Genomic DNA, 21,419 nt, shown 5'->3' with positions numbered 1-21,419 from the left:
GGCAGGAAATGAAGTGTTTGATGCCCCTGGTTGTAGAACTGTTGAAACCTAACCTACGCCCTTGCTTTAAACAGGAACCGGCTGCAGTTTGCGGTGGTGTGGTGTTGTTAGGACTCTTCTTTGGCTCCGCTATGGTTGGTCCTACTAATACCCCCCCCCCCCCACACACACACAGCTTAACCAATACGCCATCATTGCATTTGTTTCATTTAATGTAAGATTTTAAAGATGTGTAGGAAATCCAAACCAGACAGACAATCTAATAAAAGAGAATCTTTATTTCCCGTCAGTGTAGTGTTGGCTTCAGGTGTACGGTCACAGTTCACTGTAGAGTTCAAATGACACCATGTGAGCTTCGTCCTGCTTATTTAGGGAAGCAGGATGGAGTCTCTGCACAGAGACAGTGATCCAGCACTTGTTACGTGTGTGGGCAGGCTGCTCTTATAAAAATACCTGTCCTTACAAGCGTTAATATCACTGCAGTAAAACTCTCACATAAGCAAAGAATGAATAAAAGGCAAGGAGTTGGAGACGCTGCATCGCCGTCTTGGAACACAAATTCTTATTAGACATTTGGTCAAATTGAATTTTCCATTTGTGTACAACAAAACATTTATATTTTAATTTCAAAATCCAATTGTATTGCTTGGAAATAAAAACTACAGTTCCAATCATTTGCAGTACATTCCTTAGCATAACATACCCTCAACAATGATGAAATGGACTTTTTCTTTTACAAATCGGCAGACAATGTAAAGTAAAACCTGAAAATCTGACTTATTTATTACGTGATTGTATTGTCTTATTAAACTGTTTACATTTTATTTAGTAACTATCAGTTAAAACAGAGTTCAAATTAATAAAGGGCTGTAGTTGGTTTTATTATGGTTTTGTCAATAAAAGGATCAAAATACAGAGGAATGGCCATCGCAAATTCCTAAAGGTCCATCTTCAAATGACTTCTCTTGCTGTGATAATAATAATAATCATAATAATAAGCAGCTGCAGCTGAGAAGCTGCAACTAGAAAAAAAGAAAAGACTTAAACAAGCCATTGATTATCTAAATAGCTGCAGATACATTTTCTGGCAACCGACTAATCGATTGTTTCAGCCCAAAATTCCAAAGTTTGCAATTTCATTTTCACGTTTACATTATCGCACATTATCTGCCAATTTGAAAATTAAAATTAAGATCATTTACCTTCCCATTCCATGTCACTCAGGCAGTGTGTGCTCAGGAGTATACTCAGGAGGTTTTGGCAGTAGTTGCTGCATTTTCATGCATTTTTTTATTCTAATTTTGTCATACATCATGTGCACTCAAACAAGATTAAATGATCATCTCAATATTGTCAGCAGCCAGCGCCCACATCTCACAGGCTGATGGAAGCAAACGTACGCATGTGTGTGGGATAAATGGATGAGCAGCACATGCTATAGAGAATGTCTAATGCAAGTCGAAGGTGCTTCGATGTAACAGGAGTGTAAAACATGCTTTTCTGCACGCAAACCAAATTGTGTTTGGGCTTTTATTGTTGTATCTTTTAAATCTAAAGCATAACAAGGAAGTAAAAGCCCATAAAACACATACAGCAGTTGTGGATAAATGAGACGTTTGAACTGAGCAATATGACGGCCAAGAAACAAGTGCGTACAAAGGACACATTCACATGTGCTGCTGGTATTACGGGTCACTGAAAACCCTACACAGGTAGAATAAGACAAGTAACATTGACAGTGCCCTGTTCTGTATGTGGGGAGGTTCCAGGAAAGGCCTTTTTCACTTCAATATGTCAACATACAGTACATAAAGTACAAAACAGATTCACCAGCAGAAACAATGAATGTTCCATTTCTTCATAGTATAGAACAAGCAGCAACCATCACAGCAGAGTACTGAACCCTCTCAAAGGCCTTTAGATGCTGCTGTTCCAAGAAAAAGAAAACCCCATGGAACAGAGATCTTCAACAGGGGGTTCTCCAAGTCACTGCACATATTAGTGAATATAAATCAGCCTACTAAAACACTGACTACTCTACCTACGAGCTTACTGGCCTGTAGGTAAGGCAGCCATCCACAGATACAGTTAAGTGTGCCACATACGCATATGTTAAAGGAGAATTCCGGTCATGATTTATAAAATCATGCCAACAATTATTTTAATAGCCAAGTATCCTAAGCACTAAAAAGGTATGTTTACTAATGCTGTCCTACGTTATTGTAGGCCCATATGCAACTTAATGTTTTACAATAGTAGGGGGTCCCTGATCCGTTTAAGTCCAGTTAAGAGGTCCTTGGCTTAGAAAACAAAGACCCCTGCCATAGACTTATCCATTTCATTTCATTCAGCTAGTCTTCGGTCTTAAAATACATTTTTATTTTTAAAAAACAAAGTTGGAGGTTAATACTGGGTTAAGGAGATAGTATGGCTTTAATGGAGTATATTCTGTAGTGTGTGTGTGTGTGTGCTTATTAACAGGTTAGTACTAACAACCTCTCAGGCTTCCCACCATTGACCACATTGGACATCGGAATTTGCTCCAATAAAAAGGTCAGTTCACATCAGCCTCCTGTTCTCGAAAAGGGATGTGATGTCATAGGTGGGATGCGAGCATACAAATATATTAAGCAGACTGTAAACAAAGCAATATTAGAGTGTGTAGTTTATTATTGTACTACACCAGGGGATGACACCGCGTTTCTCTACTTCCAAATGCAGAGCGATTGTATCGGACAGAGAGCGATGGCACTGAAACAGGAAACGCACGCCTGAATGTGTCTGCGTTTCCAGCTTCAGTCGAATTAAAGATGGGATGACCATTGGATGGGGAGCGTGAAATATGACTGTGCAAAGATGGTGGCCAGAGACAAACCCAAATACAGAGACACTACAGTCAGCGGTTAAAACTGAACCCCGATCGACTAGAATCATGTGATTCCAAACTCAAATGAACTGAGTTTAAGGGTTGAGAGTCATCCCAGTCTAAACAAACCGAGCCTCAGCAGCAGCCCGTCTGTGTGGGAGCAGCTTGCTGCTTTACAGTCAGTGACCTGGCGTTCAGGGGCTCTGGGATATTTTTTCTTTTAAACGGCTGTGCATTTGCTAAATACTCCCATGTGAAGACTCCTGTGCTAAAACTCTGCTTCTCTCACCCCCCTACAATGTTTCACATAACCTGTTTTGGTCAATGCCGTTTGTATCTCTTTGCATTCCTTACCTTCTCGTGGGGATCAATAAAGTTTCTGATCATTTAGACAGTGTATTTGGGTTGCCACGTGTTCATTTCTTCATACCCAGAATGCACCAAAGGCAGTCACTTGGTCCCAAACCGGGTGACTGCCTCGTGGTGAATCGTGAGAAACATAGTCCCACAGGACAAGAAATCAAATGTTAACACGATGAAACGCAACATTAGTATTCCCTGAATACTGGCTGTGTTTCTCTAACATTACTGACCACCGTTAAGAGTAGTAGTGTACTTTGTGATACTAAACTACGTACTGCTATCACTGTCAACATTCTGGTGACAACTTTAAGGCCAAGTGAGGACAGACGTCTATAAATGCAGATCAATAGTGTTGAACATAAAGTGACAGAAGTTTTTGTAATGACTGTGCAGAACAGAGGTGCTGTCCCGCTGGAGGAGGTCTGACACAGCTGGACTGATGATGGACTCCTGGATGGGCAGCAACTTCTCACCGTCTGTGAAAACAACACAGCTCTCTTAAAAAACAGCTGATCAGGAAAACACTATACAGCAACATGCAACCAATTAGTGACGGTATTTCTCCAAACACAGAGGTCAGCTGATAACATTAGTCCAGTGTGAATCTGCATCTCTGGGATTTGAGGTCATATAGCTGCATTGGCAATTATAAATCAAAGTTTTGACAGAGCCTGGACATCATATGTGGGGGGTCAGTGTCCGTAAATAAAAGGTTTTAATCGAATCTAACTGGAAGAGAAAATAAATAAGGTAAAGGATCTATTATTAGTCAAACTGTGATGTAAGTACTTCCTGCTTCCACTTAGACTGACTGGACTCCAGCTGTGTGCACCGGGTCTGTTGAGGGACCAGTAAAAGCCACATCCAGCTGCACTCCCTCAGATGATGGAAATAAACAGTTGGTTTGTTTCAACCGGTCTGATCCTCAGACTGCTCACGTTTTTATGACCTGTCAGATTACTTTGTAGCACGTCACAGTTAGCTGATCTCAGAAATTCCTGCTGAGAACAATCTTAACATTACTGACAGAAATGATAACTAAGACAACAAGACCATTATAATAACTACGAAGCAGAACTTTGAGAGTAAATTAGTAATGGAAGGAACTGTAAATGGATACACAGGATATAACTGGATGTTGTCGTACTCATTTTAACTAAATGTATTCCACTATCTCTGATGTCAGGCTGATGCTTGTTTCAACATAATAAACACCAACGTTTCTCTGTGATCAGATAATTATGAAAACTGAAGCAGTGGGAGATCTTAGGCCTCTGGCAGATAAACTGAATTATCTGTGTCTGGTTTCACACCACTCAGAATTTCATACTTCTTTTTCTATGGTGTGTGTCTCTATCATCAGTTAACCCCAGCCTTAATGGATATGTGCTTAATATAATTTAAACATACAGCAACCATGAAGGAGCAGCATCACCTTCCACACAAAAAAAACCCCTCCATGTAACAGTCTGCTATCATTCTGATCTTACCACGATGTCAACTCTCCCTTTAGACCAAAGTTGACAACAAGACACACATTCCGTTAGGAAAGCCCACACTAACAAGGTTCCACATGAAGTTGACAAGCCCTTCAATAAAGAGGAAAATACAGGAGAATAATCGGACTAAAGAGCTGGCAGTATGTGCTGTACATAGGCTGAGGACAAATACATAACATATCAAATCCTCAACAGAACACAACTTGTGGCCAAAATGAGCCATATCAAACACAGCTAACCACTCAGTTCACATCTACACCTCCCCTCAGTACACTAATAGCTAAAGTCCTACATTCCAAATCTTACATAAGTAGTTATTTTCAGAAGTTAGTACTTGTTCTGCCCTTGAGTGATATGTTACGATGGAAAGGTTACGATGGAATTTTTCCATGGACCACAGTTTGGGAACCACTGTATTATAGAATAGGGTTTTTACTGAACTCAGTGTATGTGGAAGTGGTATTTTCTGCTGTAGCTAGTCAAGGTGTAGCAATTTGAGATTTTTTTTTTGGGCATGTTAGGCCTTTATTTTTGACAGGACAGCTTAGACGTGAAAGGGGGGATGACATGCAGCAAAGGGCTGCAGGTCGGAACTGAACCAGCAGCAGCTGCTTCGAGGACTGAGCCTCTACTATGTGACCTACCCGGGCGCCCAAGGTGGAGCTATTTTAACTAAAAGAGTTGCCGAGTTTATTCTCTATTATAAAGCGCAAAGTTGGTGTTATAGCCCAACTGAGACTGAATTTTTTAGGCTGATTCTGATATTAAAATATCCTAGTTTAAAAAAAAAAAAAAAATGTAAAACAGTATATCTGCTGATAAGCAACAGGTATTAACTAATGACTGACCTAGCTAAACTACCTGCAGTGACAGTGCTTCAGCGGTCTGTGTTTTCATCTATACTGTTTAGCACTGTTTTGTGATGCAAAAGCTTTTTGGTTTTTGATGTGGGAGTTTTTCCAATTTAACTTATGTATTCAAAAATACCAAAAACGCCAAGACAAACTGCCAGAAAGAGGAAATTAACTAGAGCAGTTGGTAAAATGTAACCTAAACATCCCATCAGACCAATTAAGGGGCTTACCTTAAACTTAACTTGTCTTCACCTTGTCCTTAACAGACACAAGTTTTTCTTTGGGTTCCTCCGTCTCCATGCCCTCGTCATCCTTCTCTTCTTTTTCTACCTCTACGCCAAGCATCACACTCTGGCGAACGCTGACCGAGATCACCAGAGCCTGGATGATGCCATAGATCAACGCAAACTGAGGGAGATACTCCTGGATCAGCCACAGTAATCCTGCCATTCCAACTGTGGAGACAAAGAACATGGCCATGCCATGGAGCCACAGCCTCAGCGCTCCTTGGACCCCCAACACCTCCAGGATCAGCTTGGCAGGGGGGGACACAGTCCAAAGGAAGCCCACCACAAACAGATCAAACAAGTGGCGGAGGAAGTTGAAAGAGATCTCGTAGTGCTCCGGCACGATTTCCACCTTCAAACTGTGTGCAAAGAGTCGAAAAGGAGATGTCAGCTGAAAGGAAGGAGGTGTAGGAGATGGAGGTGGTGTCCCGTAGTCAGAAAAATCCCCATCAACATCACAGTCCCACGGATCTGCACTGCGGCCATCCCGTTTCCTGCGTCTCAGTCCGCTTGCTTCCGTTTTCCTTGGCCACGAAAGGTAAGAAGTGTGGAGATATTTGTTCCACCACCTAGAATTTGCCCCCATCTCCTGGGCATTCACTTCCATGGGCTGAAACTTCTCCTGTGCCTCCCAGTACTCCTCCACTGGACTGCTTTGGTCACTTTGTCTCAACCCTCCCCAGATCCAAGAGGTCCACCCCCTGGGGCCCTGCTTACTGAAGTCATGTATCTGGCCCTTGGCTGACACCATGGTGGTATTCTCTGACACATCAGTGCCGCCCCATGAGCGCAGCCACCCCCATGCTTTGCCTACCACAGCTGTCATGCTTTCTCTATTGAAGTGGAATTCAAATCCCTGACACTCAATTCCTCTCGCTAAAGTTGGCCAGGAAGCGCTGTAAACTTACTGGAGAAGCATGCATGTGCTGCCAGCTCAGCTGGGAAGCTGTAATACTTGTTGACAATGATTTGGCAGAATGTCGTCCTCAGGCCATAGACACACCTGTGGGTGTGTTTCAGCAGTTTAAAAGAAACAAGGGCTGACCCCTCCTTAAATTACAATGCTCTTATTGCAATGAAAGCATTTACAAGTCAGGCTTCTCGTCTACATGTCTTTGGTTAAACCTGACAACCTTTGGAGCTGCAAAGGTTGCTTTTGCTTTCGATAACTCAACGTTACCTTCAAATAAAGTCAATAAGCTAACGTTAGTTACAAGTGAATAGGTTGCGATAACCCAGGCTTCAACTGTAGGACAATCAACGTAACGTCATGGCTTGACAAACTTGTTTAACTTTTTCAGTCTCCCGAAACACATTGCGTTAGCTACACCTGCAAATAAAAGAAAAGACATTTATAGTTAGTTCAAACATTAGCTAAACCTTCCTTCAACTTCCACGTCAACGTCTATGCAAGTTAACGTTAGCTTATGTTACACTGGTCCGACACTTGACTTAGCTAACGTTAACTTGTAGGTTTGTAATAGAAAGTGATATTGTTTAGCACTTGACGTCTAACATTACCGACAAAGCTCAGGAAAACAGTTTTCGAGTTGTCGGCGCCTCATAACTACGGTAAGTTAGCGTTAGACAATGTTATTGCTAACAGATAAATGCTCACCTTCAGCGACGTTAGCTTGGGTTTGTCTGTCAGACCGTACGTTAGCCCTCGTTGTTTTCAACAAATAAATCGACACACAGACCAAGTTTCTTAACTCCTGGAAACCGAGTTGTAAACGCACAAACGTGTTATCTTTTGAGGTTGGATAAATTAGCTTCCAATCAAGCTAACTGACAACGGGTACGATAAACGACACAGCTAACCTGCAAAGCCGAGAGGAAAGTCCGCCCACCCGGTCAATGTCTACCTAACGCTAGCTAATTAAGAGAACAAAGAAGACGTACTACCGGTCCGGTTTCAGCCTTCAAAATAAAACAATGGTTTGCTTTGGGCACTTCATGCCAATGGCTCTATTAGAAGTACTAGGATTTGTGAAGGGACCAATTGTATTTACAAAAAGCGTTGTATGGAATCCAATACATTTTTTGTGGTAATTTGGTTAAAAAGAAACCCAAATTTCAGGCAAAGTTGACCCAAGGATAACAGGAGGGTTAATGGCCAAGTAAGTGTGGACACAAACAGGGAATTTGGCTTGGGCTTTTTTGTGATACTATGTACAGATATGTTTGTAGAAGAAGAAAAGTATTTGTTTACAGATATGAGGACTGCAACGGTAAGACAACAGGGCAATGGCAAAGTGCAGATGGTGCTGGAATAAAGAATCAAGATAACTGGTTGCATTTATGTAGGTGTATTTAACATAATATATAGTGTATATTTTACATATTTATGCACATAAAATGATGTGGTTAACTCTATAATGGACTGAAAGGTGGAAGCTTTGTGGTCCAGGGATATTACACAGGGATTGAGCCTGATACTGTTGTTCTATGTTGATCACAGAGACTGACTGTGGCAACAAGCTGTTCCTGTGTCTGCTTGTTTTAGTGAACAGGCTTCTGTAGGGCCTACCACAGGGGAGAAGATCAAACAAGGGTGTGATGGTCAAGAGTGATGCTTCCTGTCTTTGGAGAAGTACAAGTCCTAGATGGAGGGCAGATTGACTGACTTTTTCTGTAGTTTGACTTTATCATCCACTGACCTAGAAGGAGTTCATGACCACAGACTCCGGTAATCATTCAACATTGGATGGTGGATGTTTTGGGGACTGTGATGGAGCATTTGCAGGAGGGGACTTGACAGCTCTAGTGATTTGTGGAAGATAGGAGCCAGCGGGCAGTGTTCAGAAAAAGCACTCAGGAGGCTACACTGTAGACATGTATGCACTGCTTTACAAAAATTCTCAGTAAGAAAGTACTTTTACAAAGCAAAATTTCTTATGCATAAGATCTTAATTATATAGGACAAGGTTGTAATGACTGCAATTTTTTGGTTTGATCTAAAGCAATTTATCGTATTTGAGCCCATTTTGTATATTAAAGTCATGACTGCACTTCAGACAGAGCACGGCATATATGGCCCACAGCAGTAGATGGAGTGTTGGTTCTTTATAAAATAAACCATAGGGTTTCACCAAGTGAAAGTCTTGAGACCCTTCAGTCTGCTGGAGACAGCACTGGTATCCAACATTTACAGTTTATAGTCTTCTGGCAGAAGCAGTAGGCTTCAAATACATGTTAGCAACTGGCTTTAAGTCTCACAATGTACACGTCCCACAGCTGAATTAAAGTCTAGTACGAACTGAAAGACATGAAAGCTTAATTAGGTTGCACACTCATTTGAAACAGCAAACTAGTTTGCAAAAGAAAGAACACCATAGAATCAAATGCTAAAGCGTTGCAGGAGCATTTGAGGAGTGTTACATTGATTTAGGAAAGACTAGAACACAATCATTGAAATTCAAGACTACAGAAACAATCATCACCGGAAGAAAGGAAAAAGCCGCAAGTTACTGTTGTCAACCCTTTATTTGAAATTTCTCGAAATGCACTTCCATGAAAATGCCTGTTGAGAAAAGCTTGCACAAAAGTGTAGAACAATGGAATGTCTCTAGATGGCTTAACTTCCTGGATTAATTAATCTTGTAGCAGTCCTAATTCACGAGTTGCAGCATCGGTGAAGGCACATCAATTCCAGGGTTCATTCTCAGCACTTCAGTATCACCTTAAAGTCAAGTCTAAGGAAACTCTGCAAAGCCCCGTTCCATCACATAAACCTGGTCCATTCATTCTGTCCCAATGTCATCCAGCTTGGGCTGCAAGTCCTAACAAGATATTTGAGGGGGAAAAAAAAAGAGAAAAAAAAGTCATCACCGGTATTTGGCTTCCACAAAAATTCTTAAACAAGCTCGATCAGTCCGAGTGTCTCAGTGCGCTGCGAGTAGACTTCAGTTAAGATCAGTAGAACCAAATAACTGAATCATCATTGACCAAACTCAGACACAAGCTACAGGATATAAAGGCTCTAAGCACCATGCAATAGCCCGATTGGGTTAACTCATACTGCATCATGGCCCACCTCATTTTGAAATTGAATCCCTTCCAGGAAGTTGTACAGCTGTGGCGCTGTCACGGCAACTCAGTGTGGAAGCACTACGGGAGAAATTCACATCAATACCACCACACAGCAACACAAAGTTCAGGGACTACACCGGTTTGGACGTTTGCCCTTTACAGCAATCACTTTGACCTTTTAGTTGTGTACCAGCTGGCTTTCAAAGAAACAGTCCCTATGATGTTCAGTATGGTTATACATAACCGTCTTAAAAGTTATTATGCGTGAGGTGATAAAGCACATGACAGTCGTGATGTGCAGCTTGTACAAGCACAATGATTAATCAAAGTAAGTTTCTGGTGTCGGCCAATTGAGGTTAATGTGGGGAAAGAAAAAAAACTAGATATTTATTAACCCCAATAAAATGAGAAATTATGGAATAAGATAGGAAAAGCATGCCGCTGTAATATAAGGTCAATGTGATTTACAGTAAATGGTACCCATACCACTGGTTTTGTTATGTGGTCAGTGCACTGTGAAACCTCTCCATGCTTTTGTCAGAGACTCTAGTCTAAGAAATCATCATTCCACATATTAAAAGAAAAAAACACAGGGTTCAGATCCTACTTACGCAGAGAGCAGTCTCCATAGTCCAGCTGGTCTGAAGAACAGAAAACCGTATTAGAACCAGTTCTAATGTTTGCAGTTTGTATTATATTGACAGGATACATGCTCAGTGCACTGTGAAAGAGCTTCATGGTTTAATCAGAGACTCTAGTCTAATGAATCATCATAGTAGCATGTTTTCATAGCATATCAATGTGAGGCATCCCATCAACACTTACCACCACACAGTGGGACTACTGTAGTATCCAGAAGATGGAAATCTTGTTCCAGTGCTCTGAGGCACCTGATGAGACAGCTGCAGCCATTCAGTCTGCGTTATCCTAAAACAGCAGTGGGTCATTTTCAATTACAGAGTCAAGAGTTGTGTGTGACAAACTTTTCAATGTACATCTACATCACTTAAAAGTTACTGCATGGATCACGATGTTCCAAATTTCTCAAAACCCAAAAATCAAAAAGATATTGCGACTATTAGATCACATCACGTTAAGTCTACAAACAAATATTCAAACTGCAAAGTATGTGTGTGCATAAAGACTAGCCTCCCCACTACAGAATCATTCAAAACAGACAGGCTACGGAGAGCAACACTCAGGGGGCCACTTAATAGGCCAGGCAACCCCAGTTCCTTTTAAGATTCAGGTTATTCGGAGTCACTCGCTAAACTGAACCTGGTTGTGCAACATCACTTTAATCAGTATTGCCAGGAAAAAGAATTGACAACTCCGAGTCATTGAGGACTCGTGAGTTTGAGTGTATCCCATGGTCTGAGAGCTTCCAGCTCTGAGAAGTAGTAGATAATGTTGCAAGGGTCTTGTGTATGGCGCAATTATAGTTTTAGGTTCAATTGTAGTATGCATCAACTGATCCGGGTTAATGATACTGGAGACTCAAGATTCGTGAGTCAATTTAAAGACTCCGCATAAGATCCGCGTGAATCACGACTTTAACAGCTGTAAACAAAACAGCGACCATACCTTGCTAGTTATTGGGAAAGATTCAATATTAATGAGTATTTTAAATTCGACAACTTTACATGAAGTCATTTTAGCCGCCATGTAGTACTGAGATAAAGTAAAAATAATCATATTTTAGGTTAGAGCTGCACTGGGACATTTGTACTCTGCCTCCATTTCTAATATTGGCTGAAGCCCTGCAGAGGGCGCTGCAACTCCAGCTAACACCGAGTGTCTACATGCCACGAGGAAATCCGCCTAGTGGCCTAGCTTATTATACACAACCACATGTTTTAACTCGTTTTTAACAGTTCAAATACTTGGGATAAAAATATATATATTAAAAAAAAAAAACTTAGATTACAATTCTGATAAATGTACTGTGTCCTACAACTAACGTAACCATAATAGTAATTAATTCAAATGTCCATCCATCTAAAACCGTGTGGCTACTATTCTGAAACTGACCTTAGCTTGATGTTAATGTTCTCAACCCCTGTAGTGTAACGTTAATAACCACTCACTTTATTCACCCATCGACGAACTTGGTCTTCGCAGTTCGAAACTCGACTAGGAGCTTCATTATTTGACCTATTGAGAAAACACAGATAACAACAAACGTTAGAAGACAGGCTATTTTACCTCCATTAGGCTTCTGCGCCATGTGCTCAGCATTGAATAAGTCGGGGCAGCTGTTCGTTCCATTTCACCTAAATTCCCTTCATAACTTAATATAAAGTACTTTAGGAAAGTACTCATGCACCATATTTACCTTCTTTTCGAGGTATCGTGGATAATCCCGATATCATATTTGAGTCCAACTGCTTAAAGAGTTGCGAACGAGAGGCTGGACAAATGTCCGGCCACGGTTTATATACGCTTGGGTCCTTCACAGCACCCGCGTGCTTTGGGTATCCTGAAGGATGCCTGTTGTGACGTTCACCAACAGACGATACAAAGGCCATGAATTAAACGTGCAAGTCATGAACGAGAGAATACATGAACATGTTCAGTACATAATGACCATTCATTCTGAATTGATATAGACACTTTGACTCATTTGTAGAAATTATAAAAGTAAACAATGTGTGTGCTAATTTATATTTAAATGTTGACTACTACAGTTGACATTTACCTAGAAGAAGAAAAAACAGAAAGCGTCCTTTTTTAAATTATTGTACCACATTGCAGTGGTTGAACAATTCAACTGGCATCCACCGTCTCCCTTTACATGGATGCCAGGTTCTCGTGGGTTAAAAGAGAAAGCCGTATTTTAAGCACTACGCCCTCTTCGGGTCTACAACTTGTATCTGGCAACACACACAGAACCCTCACTGCTGTCGTCACTGAGGTCAGGTAGACGGAGCGAAGATGGCGACTGCCTACGAGAGATACAATTTGTAAGTACATATACTATAGTTAATCGTTTTTTAAAAATCCCACACCTTGTTTCCAAGTCAAATAAAACACAAACAAGAGGCAAAGCTTGTGATGCCTGAGGTAAAGCAGAAGCCGGAGTTCAGAAGGAGCGTCAGGTTCGATGACACAGCGGCTGAAGTTCGCTGACAGGCACAGCAAGGAACCAGAACTAGCTAGTCAAGTTTCACTCCACAGTCATTCATTATTAAGAAATAACGTGGCATCATTATGTATACTTGGGAAGAGGGTTATACGGCTGTCAAGTCCCTTTAAACGTCAAACACACCGAGGAGGGGGTTCGTTTAGTGCGAACAGGGCGGCAGAAAGTTAGTTCACCCAACGTTAACGTTAGCTAGCAGCAAATGGTTGTTTAACGTTATAAGTGGTGGGTCGTGAATTTGAAATCAGATTTGGTCAGTTCCATTCAGGGGCGACAATGTGATAATAGTTAATGACACATTTCTTTAAAACCTACGCTAACTTGTTTATTCAGCTGTCTGTGAAGCGAACACTAAAACTTGGTGAATTGAAACGTTAGCCATCTTTAACTTTCATGAAAGTTGACAGAGCCCTGTACTTATTTCAGACACACCCTTGTTCAAACAGGTCAGCTCAGTTAAAAGGCGAGCTGCCTGGTCCCACCAGTCTTCCTTCCAGGTGTACTGTTGGCTGTGCTGGTTATGGTGGAGCCACCCTGCACCCTGTTTGAACTGAGGATTTAAAGGATCATACCACTGTTCTGTCTGCGTTATTTTCCTCCCTGTCACAGTTACATAAAATCCACATTGCAAGTTTGTAATAATAATAATAATGAACGCAAGGGGAAATTACAATTTACAATCTGTTGTTGTTATTACACACACATGCTCAGTACCTATACAAATGGAGAGATGTCGGAGTGAGGAGGCTCAAGAGCACATTGGCAGTGCCCAGAAGGTGAACTGGCACCTCTCCAGCTACCATACTTTGGTCCGTATTGGGACTTAAACCACCGACCCTCCGGTTTCCAGCCCAACTCCCTACCAAGTCTACTCTGGCTGTGCTCATTTCTAAGCCCCAATAAATGTTCAAACAATGGGTTTATGTATTAATCCATCTGATACAGCTTGGCATTGTTGAGAAGGCTTTCCAGACCATTGCGCGGGGAGAAAACATTTACAGAAAATAAAATTAAGTGAATATATGTAAAGTATGAATATATAAAATGTAAAGGAAAAACTATAGACTCATGACTCAGAATTGATCTTGGCACTCCTGTTAACCCTTTTCAGGGGAGGTAAGAGGGGCAAAGTACAAGAATGTGTAAACACTTCAGCTTTATTTGGAAATACTGTAGGTGAGCGCATGTTTGTACAGTAGTAAATGTGCTGAACAATGTAAAGAGTTTGGCGTGAACCTTAACACTTCTACTGTAGCAGTGTAGAACTTTGTTCCCGGTTTGTGGAAGACTTGGGTGCATGTATTTGACAAGGTGTGAAAATGCAATTTCACATAATTTTAGACAATTATTATGAGCATATCTGTGTCTAAAAGCTAGAGTAGATAATAAATAAATAACACTCAACAAGCTTGCTTACAAAACTTGCTAAAGAAGTCCATTGGGGACCGATTACTATCATACATCATTCATTCATCCCACAAGCAATAACACTCTTTAACATGTCATCTCTGGGTGGTAGATGAGACTTTTGGACACCACACTACTGCACTAATGCAACCTGGTCATTTGGTTTATTTACATTTACATTTTAGCATATTATTTAAGCATTTGCACATTTTTGTTCCCCCATCCTGTACATATTCAAATATTTGTTATTTTTACTTTATTCGTATTATTATTTCATGTATATTGTATGTATGTATATTTTTCCTAGTATTTCATTTATATTTATATTTTGTGCTTTGTGACTGTTTTTGCTGCTGTAACACAGGAATTTCCCATTTTTCTTGGGCTCAATAAACATCTATCTATCTATCTATCTATCTATCTAGATCTGCTGAAAGTCTTTTAGTTAATTTTGATGCTTGCTCACATTGATTTTACATTCATTTATCTTAGGTGGTGCCCATAAACCTTATATTAGTGTGGAAAACCCTGACCACTTTGTGTTGGTGTAGCACCGGCATGTGTAGTGTGGTCTAACAATAGGGTGGTTGTGTTCTTACATCGCTACAGGTCACGTTGTTCTGCTGCAGGATTCCGAGCTGTATGTTACTCAAGCTGCTGCTGCTGCTCTCTGGTCCATTTAACATATTGGACCGAGTGGCTTTATAGGAAAGCTGCACCATGCTGAAGTTTGATGATCAACAGTTTCCTTCAATGGACTTTTTGTTATTTTTTCCCCCCTCATTTCTGTCCTTTGGCTTTTGTTTAATAGTTTGACAGTAGAGACAAGACAGACAGGCGATGTGTGGAGAGTGTAAGAGGATAACGTAAAAGAAAGCCCCCCTAGAGGGACTCTACATGGTATGCTCTGTAGACCACTTGGCAACAGGGATGCCCTATTTCACTGTTTGCTTGAGTTAAAATGTGTTTCATAGGCTGACATGATCGTATGTTTACTGTAACATACATCTGTAAATCTACATCTTTGACGTTCCACTTCGGGGATTGCTCAGTTGCCGACGGCAATTCCGCTGGATGTCACTCTTTTAGGTCGGATGTCCGTCCGTCCCCTTACTCTTTCTTTGTGTTGGCATTTTAAACTCCGGCAAAGTCTAACTGTAAAATGGAAAATAGACCAAGACAGGAAGGTCAGCGGTCACTATCAGCAAAGGTATATGTAAATGTGCTGTGTTTATATAGCGCTTTTCTAGTCTTAACGACTACTCAAAGCGCTTTTATATCATACAGATACATTCACCATTCACACACATTCACACACTGTGGCCGAGGCTGCCGTACAAGGTGCCACCTGCTCATCAGATAAACATTCACACACGCTCCGATGCGCAGCACCGGGGGCAACTCGGGGTTCAGTGTCTTGCCCAAGGACACTTCGACATGGGACTGCAGGGCCAGGGATTGAACCACCAACCTTCCGATTGGCAGGCAACCGCTCCACCATTGAGCCACAGCCGCCCATCCCAGGCTTCATATTCCAAAAAGCGTATTAAAAGCAATTAAAAACAATAGAACTATCAGGTGAGAAATTTAAGACTATTGTATGTGAAAAGCTAATCTGGCTTATGTCCCTTACTACAGCGGCATGTGCCGGTCATCAGAGTGGCACATACCATTTCCTGGTAGTAGTGGTAGGTAACACTTAGTAACTGCCATTTTCCACCTGTGTGGATTCTGACTGCATTTTTGTTTTGTCCTCCACCACGCACCATACCACACCGTATCTCAGAAGCGGAGCATCTTACTGCCCAACTCGCAGATTATATTGTCTCTACCAGGCCTTTACAGAACAATCCCATGATTATTAGCTAGTATCTACCTTCCACTCCAAGCACTCCTACAGTTAAACTCCATGCCTTCTCTTTCGCAGTGTTGTCCTGATAAAAAAGATCTGTGGTGTCTGGGATGTTTTCCCACCTCCAAGATGAATCTCTCGTCATCCGTGGTGTTGTAGATGAGACATATACCATATTGGGGGGGGTGTCTTTTGGTTAACTGACTGGATGCTCTCGCTGTTCCACTTCCTGCTCGGCAGCCTGAACGCCCGCGGCTTGCGTGAAAATAGACCCGGCGCGTATCTTTAGCGGAGCAGAGCCAAGAGCTGCTTCATGCTCACTTCTGGGCACTTCTCCATGCTGCAGTTGGTGGAATATCAAGGATTGACTTGAATGGTTGTGTAAAGCCTCAGGAACGCAGCGCACATGCGCCGGGTGGAAAATACCTGTAACAGAAAAGTCCTTTTATGAATAAATTAAGAAAATGGGGTAAAATCTAATTATGAGGAAACAGTGAGAATTAGAAATAAAGGCTGGTTTCTCTTTGGATTCTAGGTGGATAAGCTTGTAAGTGGTAAACTGTAATGCTCCTTTGCTGCTGCTACACCAGCAGGAGACCTTCATTTTGAGCTGGAGAACATTAGCATCTGTTTCACATTGTGATGCTTGGTGAACCTGACTCTACTTGCAAGCTGTAATTTTTCACTGGAGGACAACTTCAACTTCAGCATCTCCCTTGTTCTCTCCCAGGCACACAACCCCAGAGAAGTTCTTCATCGAGGCCTGCGATGAGGGGGCTGATGCTGTGCTGGCCATCGACAGGGTTTCGAATGAGATGACCCTCACAGGTAGAAAGACTTTGACAGTTTATTGGCTGCACATATGACACTACAAAGTCAATGTCATGTTCCAGGACAACTTCGTAAATACAATTTTTAAAAGAGTTTTTTGCCTGCATTTCGACAGGTTTTCAACTTACATTAAATATCTGATTAAATGGACAGAGAAGAGTGTCCAGGGATATAGCAACCATATGGACAGCACAATCCAAATCAAGTGCTTGTGAGGGGAAAGGGTGATAGAGCGAGGGAGAAGTGAGCGTGGCGGCGATTAGCTTTGGTGAGAGTCAGAGAAACAAAGGGTCTCCCCTGTGCTTTCTGACCACAGTAGGAAATCTGTAGCAGAAAAAGTCAACCCTCTCCTTTTATGTCATGTTGTTGATGGAGAAGGAGAACCAGGACATGAGTTGGGGGGGAACTGCAAGGCTACCAAGCCACGGCCGAGCGACGTGCGTCGCTGTAATGTGTTACATTTTTCAAGAGCTGCACATCAGGCTACGGAATAGGGTCTGTCTTGGAAACAGAGGGGTCTGCGGGGGTAGGCTACTCGATCTGTAAATTGTCTCGAGATAACTTTTGTTATGATTTGATACTATAAATAAAATTGAATTGAATTGACACAGCAGGTAGATGGCCAAGAACTTAGTAGTGATGAAGGCTGACACTGACGGCGCCTCGCCGCTGCCTGTGTCTTGGCCAAAAAGTCGCACCTGAACACACAAGCAAGGCCAAATAACTCTGCTACAAATTGTTGCTATGGTATATACTTTACAACAAAATTTTTGCCCAAATCAGCAGAGGCACAGTGCCTGTCTGTCAGGGGTGAACACACTATGCAGTTCAGTGTGAGGAAAAAAATAAACCTTATGTTTTATCTCACTGCGATGACTTTTACTGCTGCATGTTGTTTACTGCTATCCTTTGATCAATGTTGATTTACCAATCCGCGTCGGTTTTCCCTCCAAACCCCACCCCGAAGGTTCCTGTACTTTTCAGAAAGTATTACCCTCGATCAGGGACTTTTTGTGGACAACTAGAATAGTAGATATAAACATATGTAATAGGAGCATATTTCCAGAATTTTTTTTCTAAATGATATGTTTGGGAAAGTTCCAGTTAGTTACTCTATGTTTGGGTGAGATGGTTTTGCCATCAACTGTGATCACATGACCCAGAGGAAAAACAAAAACAAACATTGAGTAGCCCATTGAGGGGAAAAAAAGCAGCTTCAAAGCCTTCTGCAGCAAGAAGTTTTACAGTTACATCAGGGATATGCACAGACAGTTTGGGTGACAGTCTCAAGTAAAAACTCCTAATAGTTAATACTAAACTGAAAAAACTACTATTCTGTTAATTTTACAGGAAAACAGCACTGTACCGTTATAAAAACTTTGTCTTTGAGGAAAAAAAAAAAACTGATGCCGCCTTGAACAAGGGAGAAAAACACACACAAGGAGTTGGGCACTTTAATAAGGCCAATACTGGTTGTCTGTCAAGCATGCGGCTACAGCACAGTCAGTATCGGTCCAAATCAGATGTGAGGTTTGTCAAACTGTCATTTATGTGTCTGAGAAACCGTTTTGAGCGTTCTTCTTCAGGCCGTGTAGTAACATGAGCTGTGCAATGCAGGTCATCTGGTTTCACGCAGTCCGAGGCAGTGAGGACATTTCAGCCACACCGTAATTAAAAAATGTTATGTCAGATGCATCATTACCAGAAATTGTTTTAAACATTTCATATTCCGTTTCAATTGCAAATCAGTCCCTTTTTAATTTTCCCTTTTAAATTTTGTCGTAACATTTTAAATTTTATTTCACTTAGTGAACCATTCTCAGGATATCCGAAGTTGGATAACCAGTTCGTTAGGCAGTCTATACAATCAGGGCTGTATTTCTTCACCATTTCATCCACCACGGGTCCCGTAGGAACACTTTGAACTCTTGTTACCCAGTAACAAAAGTGGAAGTACTTCACTTAACCTTACAAACAGTCGTCACTATACGGCCCAGTTTAATCACGGCAAAACTTTGCACAAATCCGAACAGTACCCAGTACTGTTAAACAGTTCCTTGAAATGTTAACCTTGTAGACTTTAACCCAAATTCTATTGGTCACACCCGTGTTGGAAGAAACCTTAGCAATATGCCCGTTTGTCTGTTCAAAAATACAACCGGAATGACCGGAAACCCAAATTATATAACTGTTATACAAAAACCCCAAAAGGCATCATCTCACTCAATTCACAACATCAGTACTTGTTTCAGTAGTACCAATAATATTGATAATAACTTCTCATTTGTTTATAATCTTTGTCACTCAGTTGTTTCTGGAATATTCATTAGCTAATTCAAATCACTTTCTAATTAATTCATTTAGTTTTGAGCTTTCCCCTGCTGCTTGAAATTGCTTCCTTGATCGTTGGATCGGCGTGGAATCAGTCAAGAGTCCTCCGTGGTTCTGATCCTCTCTCTCTGAATGCTTTTTAAGCGAGGTACGAGGCAGGCGATCTTTTAAATCCCTGGATAACAAGTCCTCAGCAACCCACGGAGTCCTCTCCCAGCTTCCAACCAATCCTGCCGACAAGGAAGCAATTTCAAGCGGCAGGGGTTAGATCAAAACTACCTCTCGCTGCACACCATTCAGCCCGAGGTCATCAATCCTGTTTACCTGCCGAGGAGTAAAAGAATGTGCAGGGAGAGGGAGTTCACGGTGAATTTATTATACCTTATCTATTCCCGTACGTAAAACAAAAGTCAAACAAAAGATTCAGGCATGTGAGAATCAACCATAAAGAGAGGCAAAAACAGAAGATCATTATTAGAATGTAATTTTCCCATTTCACAAGTTACCCATGACATGGGCACTAACACGCCTCAGTGGCTTGCCACTTACGTGCAGAGATTCCTCCAGATTCTCTGGATCTTTTGATGAAATTATGGACAGATGATAAAATTTCCTAAATTCCTAAAATGTTGTTCATAAACTGTTGGACTACATGCTTACGCAGGTGTTCACAAAGTGGTAAACCTCGCCCCACCCCTGCTTGTGAACAACTCAGCCTTGGGGAATGCTCCTTTTTTAGACCCGAACATGACCAATCAACCTGTTCACCTGTGGAATGTTCCAAACAGGTGTTTTATTTTCAAACATTCCCCAACTTTCCCAGTCTTTTGTTACCCCTTTCCCATCATCAAATTCAAAATGAAAGTTTATCAATTTGAAAATTAAACATATGTCTTTGTGGTGTATTCAATTGAATATAGGTTGAAAAGGAACTTCATTCGAATTGAGGTTCATATTTGAATACAAATAGTATACTAGGTTTTTAATAGTTTCTGCTTCAAACAGTATTTATTATGTAATTATTTATACTTTAAAGTGTCAAACTGTAAGTGGTTCAAGGCTCAACACAGGGTTGCTCAATGAAATGCAGTGTGCTTAAGGAGGAGAAAAACACTCTGGACAGATAATATGGCCGGCATCTTAACGCACAATTCTAAATCCGGTGAAGGTCATGGAAGCGACTGGCCGCTGCATTTGTAAAAAAAACCTTACGGTTGTTTACACACGTGTTCCTAAATACATTTTACAGTTCATGCACATCTATTTTTGTTGCAAATGCGAGTAAAACGCATGGAGCGCTGTCTGGTTTTAAGCATTGTTCTGCTTTGACAGGTAAAAAAGATGTCCCTCCGTCGGCGGTCACCAGGCCCATATGTGGCATCATGGGAACCATTCGCCTGGTAGCAGGTAGGCGCCGTGCTGACTCAGCATTGTGTTTTCTGTGAAGCCTGCACAGCTGTGACTTCCCCTCACTCCTCACAGGTATGTACCTGATCGTCATCACCAGGAAGAGGAACGTGGGCAGCCTGCTGGGCCACGCTGTGTGGAAGGCTGTGGATTTTGACGTGATCTCCTATAAGAAGACAGTGCTGCATCTCTCAGAGATTCAGGTCAGCAAGGCTATTCAACCAAAATCTGCAATAGGCACGGATTCTTTAGAAAATCCACATTTAGAGCAAATTAAATCTTGGCGATGGTGTTTACTGATAGTTTCCATACAGGAACTATTTAATTACTCTTCAACCTAAAACCATTGATATTTTCCAGCCCATTTTTTTCAACTTTGCCCCTATTTTCCCCTGCATTGGTGTCTTAAGTAGTCTATATCCTTGACGTTCCACTTCCAGGATTGCTCCGGTGCCGCAGGAAATTCCGCTGGATGCATGTCTTTTCACCAATGTCCGTTTCCTTCCTCTTTCTTTGTGTTGACGTAAATCCAGACAGCTAGCTAGACT

The 21,419-nt window shown here is 41.5% G+C and overlaps 2 protein-coding genes, 1 long non-coding RNA gene and 1 other non-coding gene across 4 annotated transcripts in view; 1 reads left to right on the top strand and 3 right to left on the bottom strand.

The window, feature by feature from the left end:
* Positions 1-260: 260 nt before the first annotated feature.
* c14h6orf47 (chromosome 14 C6orf47 homolog) lies at positions 261-7,754 on the bottom strand. Its single transcript, XM_032536255.1, has 3 exons — positions 7,488-7,754; positions 5,813-7,199; positions 261-3,705 (listed from the first exon to the last, which is right to left on the bottom strand). Exon 2 carries the CDS (start codon positions 6,693-6,695, stop codon positions 5,820-5,822), a length of 876 nt encoding a protein of 291 aa, XP_032392146.1. The 5' UTR covers positions 6,696-7,199; positions 7,488-7,754; the 3' UTR covers positions 261-3,705; positions 5,813-5,819.
* A 1,586-nt stretch (positions 7,755-9,340) lies between these two features.
* LOC116702123 (uncharacterized) lies at positions 9,341-12,614 on the bottom strand. Its single transcript, XR_004335057.1, has 7 exons — positions 12,600-12,614; positions 12,237-12,391; positions 11,989-12,055; positions 10,727-10,828; positions 10,513-10,542; positions 9,906-9,979; positions 9,341-9,651 (listed from the first exon to the last, which is right to left on the bottom strand). It is a non-coding gene; the product is annotated as an uncharacterized LOC116702123 (long non-coding RNA).
* Positions 10,404-10,471, bottom strand: LOC116702238 (small nucleolar RNA SNORD52). Its single transcript, XR_004335114.1, has one exon. It is a non-coding gene; the product is annotated as a small nucleolar RNA SNORD52 (small nucleolar RNA).
* The window catches only part of sacm1la (SAC1 like phosphatidylinositide phosphatase a), a 23,065-nt gene continuing 14,253 nt past the window's right edge, over positions 12,608-21,419 (top strand). The window contains exons 1-4 of the mRNA XM_032536234.1: positions 12,608-12,864; positions 17,033-17,130; positions 20,797-20,871; positions 20,947-21,074. Of these exons, the coding sequence (XP_032392125.1) occupies positions 12,836-12,864; positions 17,033-17,130; positions 20,797-20,871; positions 20,947-21,074 (330 nt within the window). The 5' untranslated portion in view covers positions 12,608-12,835. The remainder of the gene's footprint in view (positions 12,865-17,032; positions 17,131-20,796; positions 20,872-20,946; positions 21,075-21,419) is intronic.

Source organism: Etheostoma spectabile, chromosome 14 (genome assembly GCF_008692095.1).
Source record: "Etheostoma spectabile isolate EspeVRDwgs_2016 chromosome 14, UIUC_Espe_1.0, whole genome shotgun sequence".
NCBI classification, from domain to species: Eukaryota; Metazoa; Chordata; class Actinopteri; order Perciformes; family Percidae; genus Etheostoma; species Etheostoma spectabile.
Note: the sequence above shows the minus strand (reverse complement) of the source record. Positions and strands in the feature narration are given on the sequence as shown.

Bases quoted from the DNA above. Each gene is read 5' to 3' on its own strand.
- c14h6orf47 (XM_032536255.1), bottom strand. From the start codon at position 6,695: ATGACAGCTGTGGTAGGCAAAGCATGGGGGTGGCTGCGCTCATGGGGC.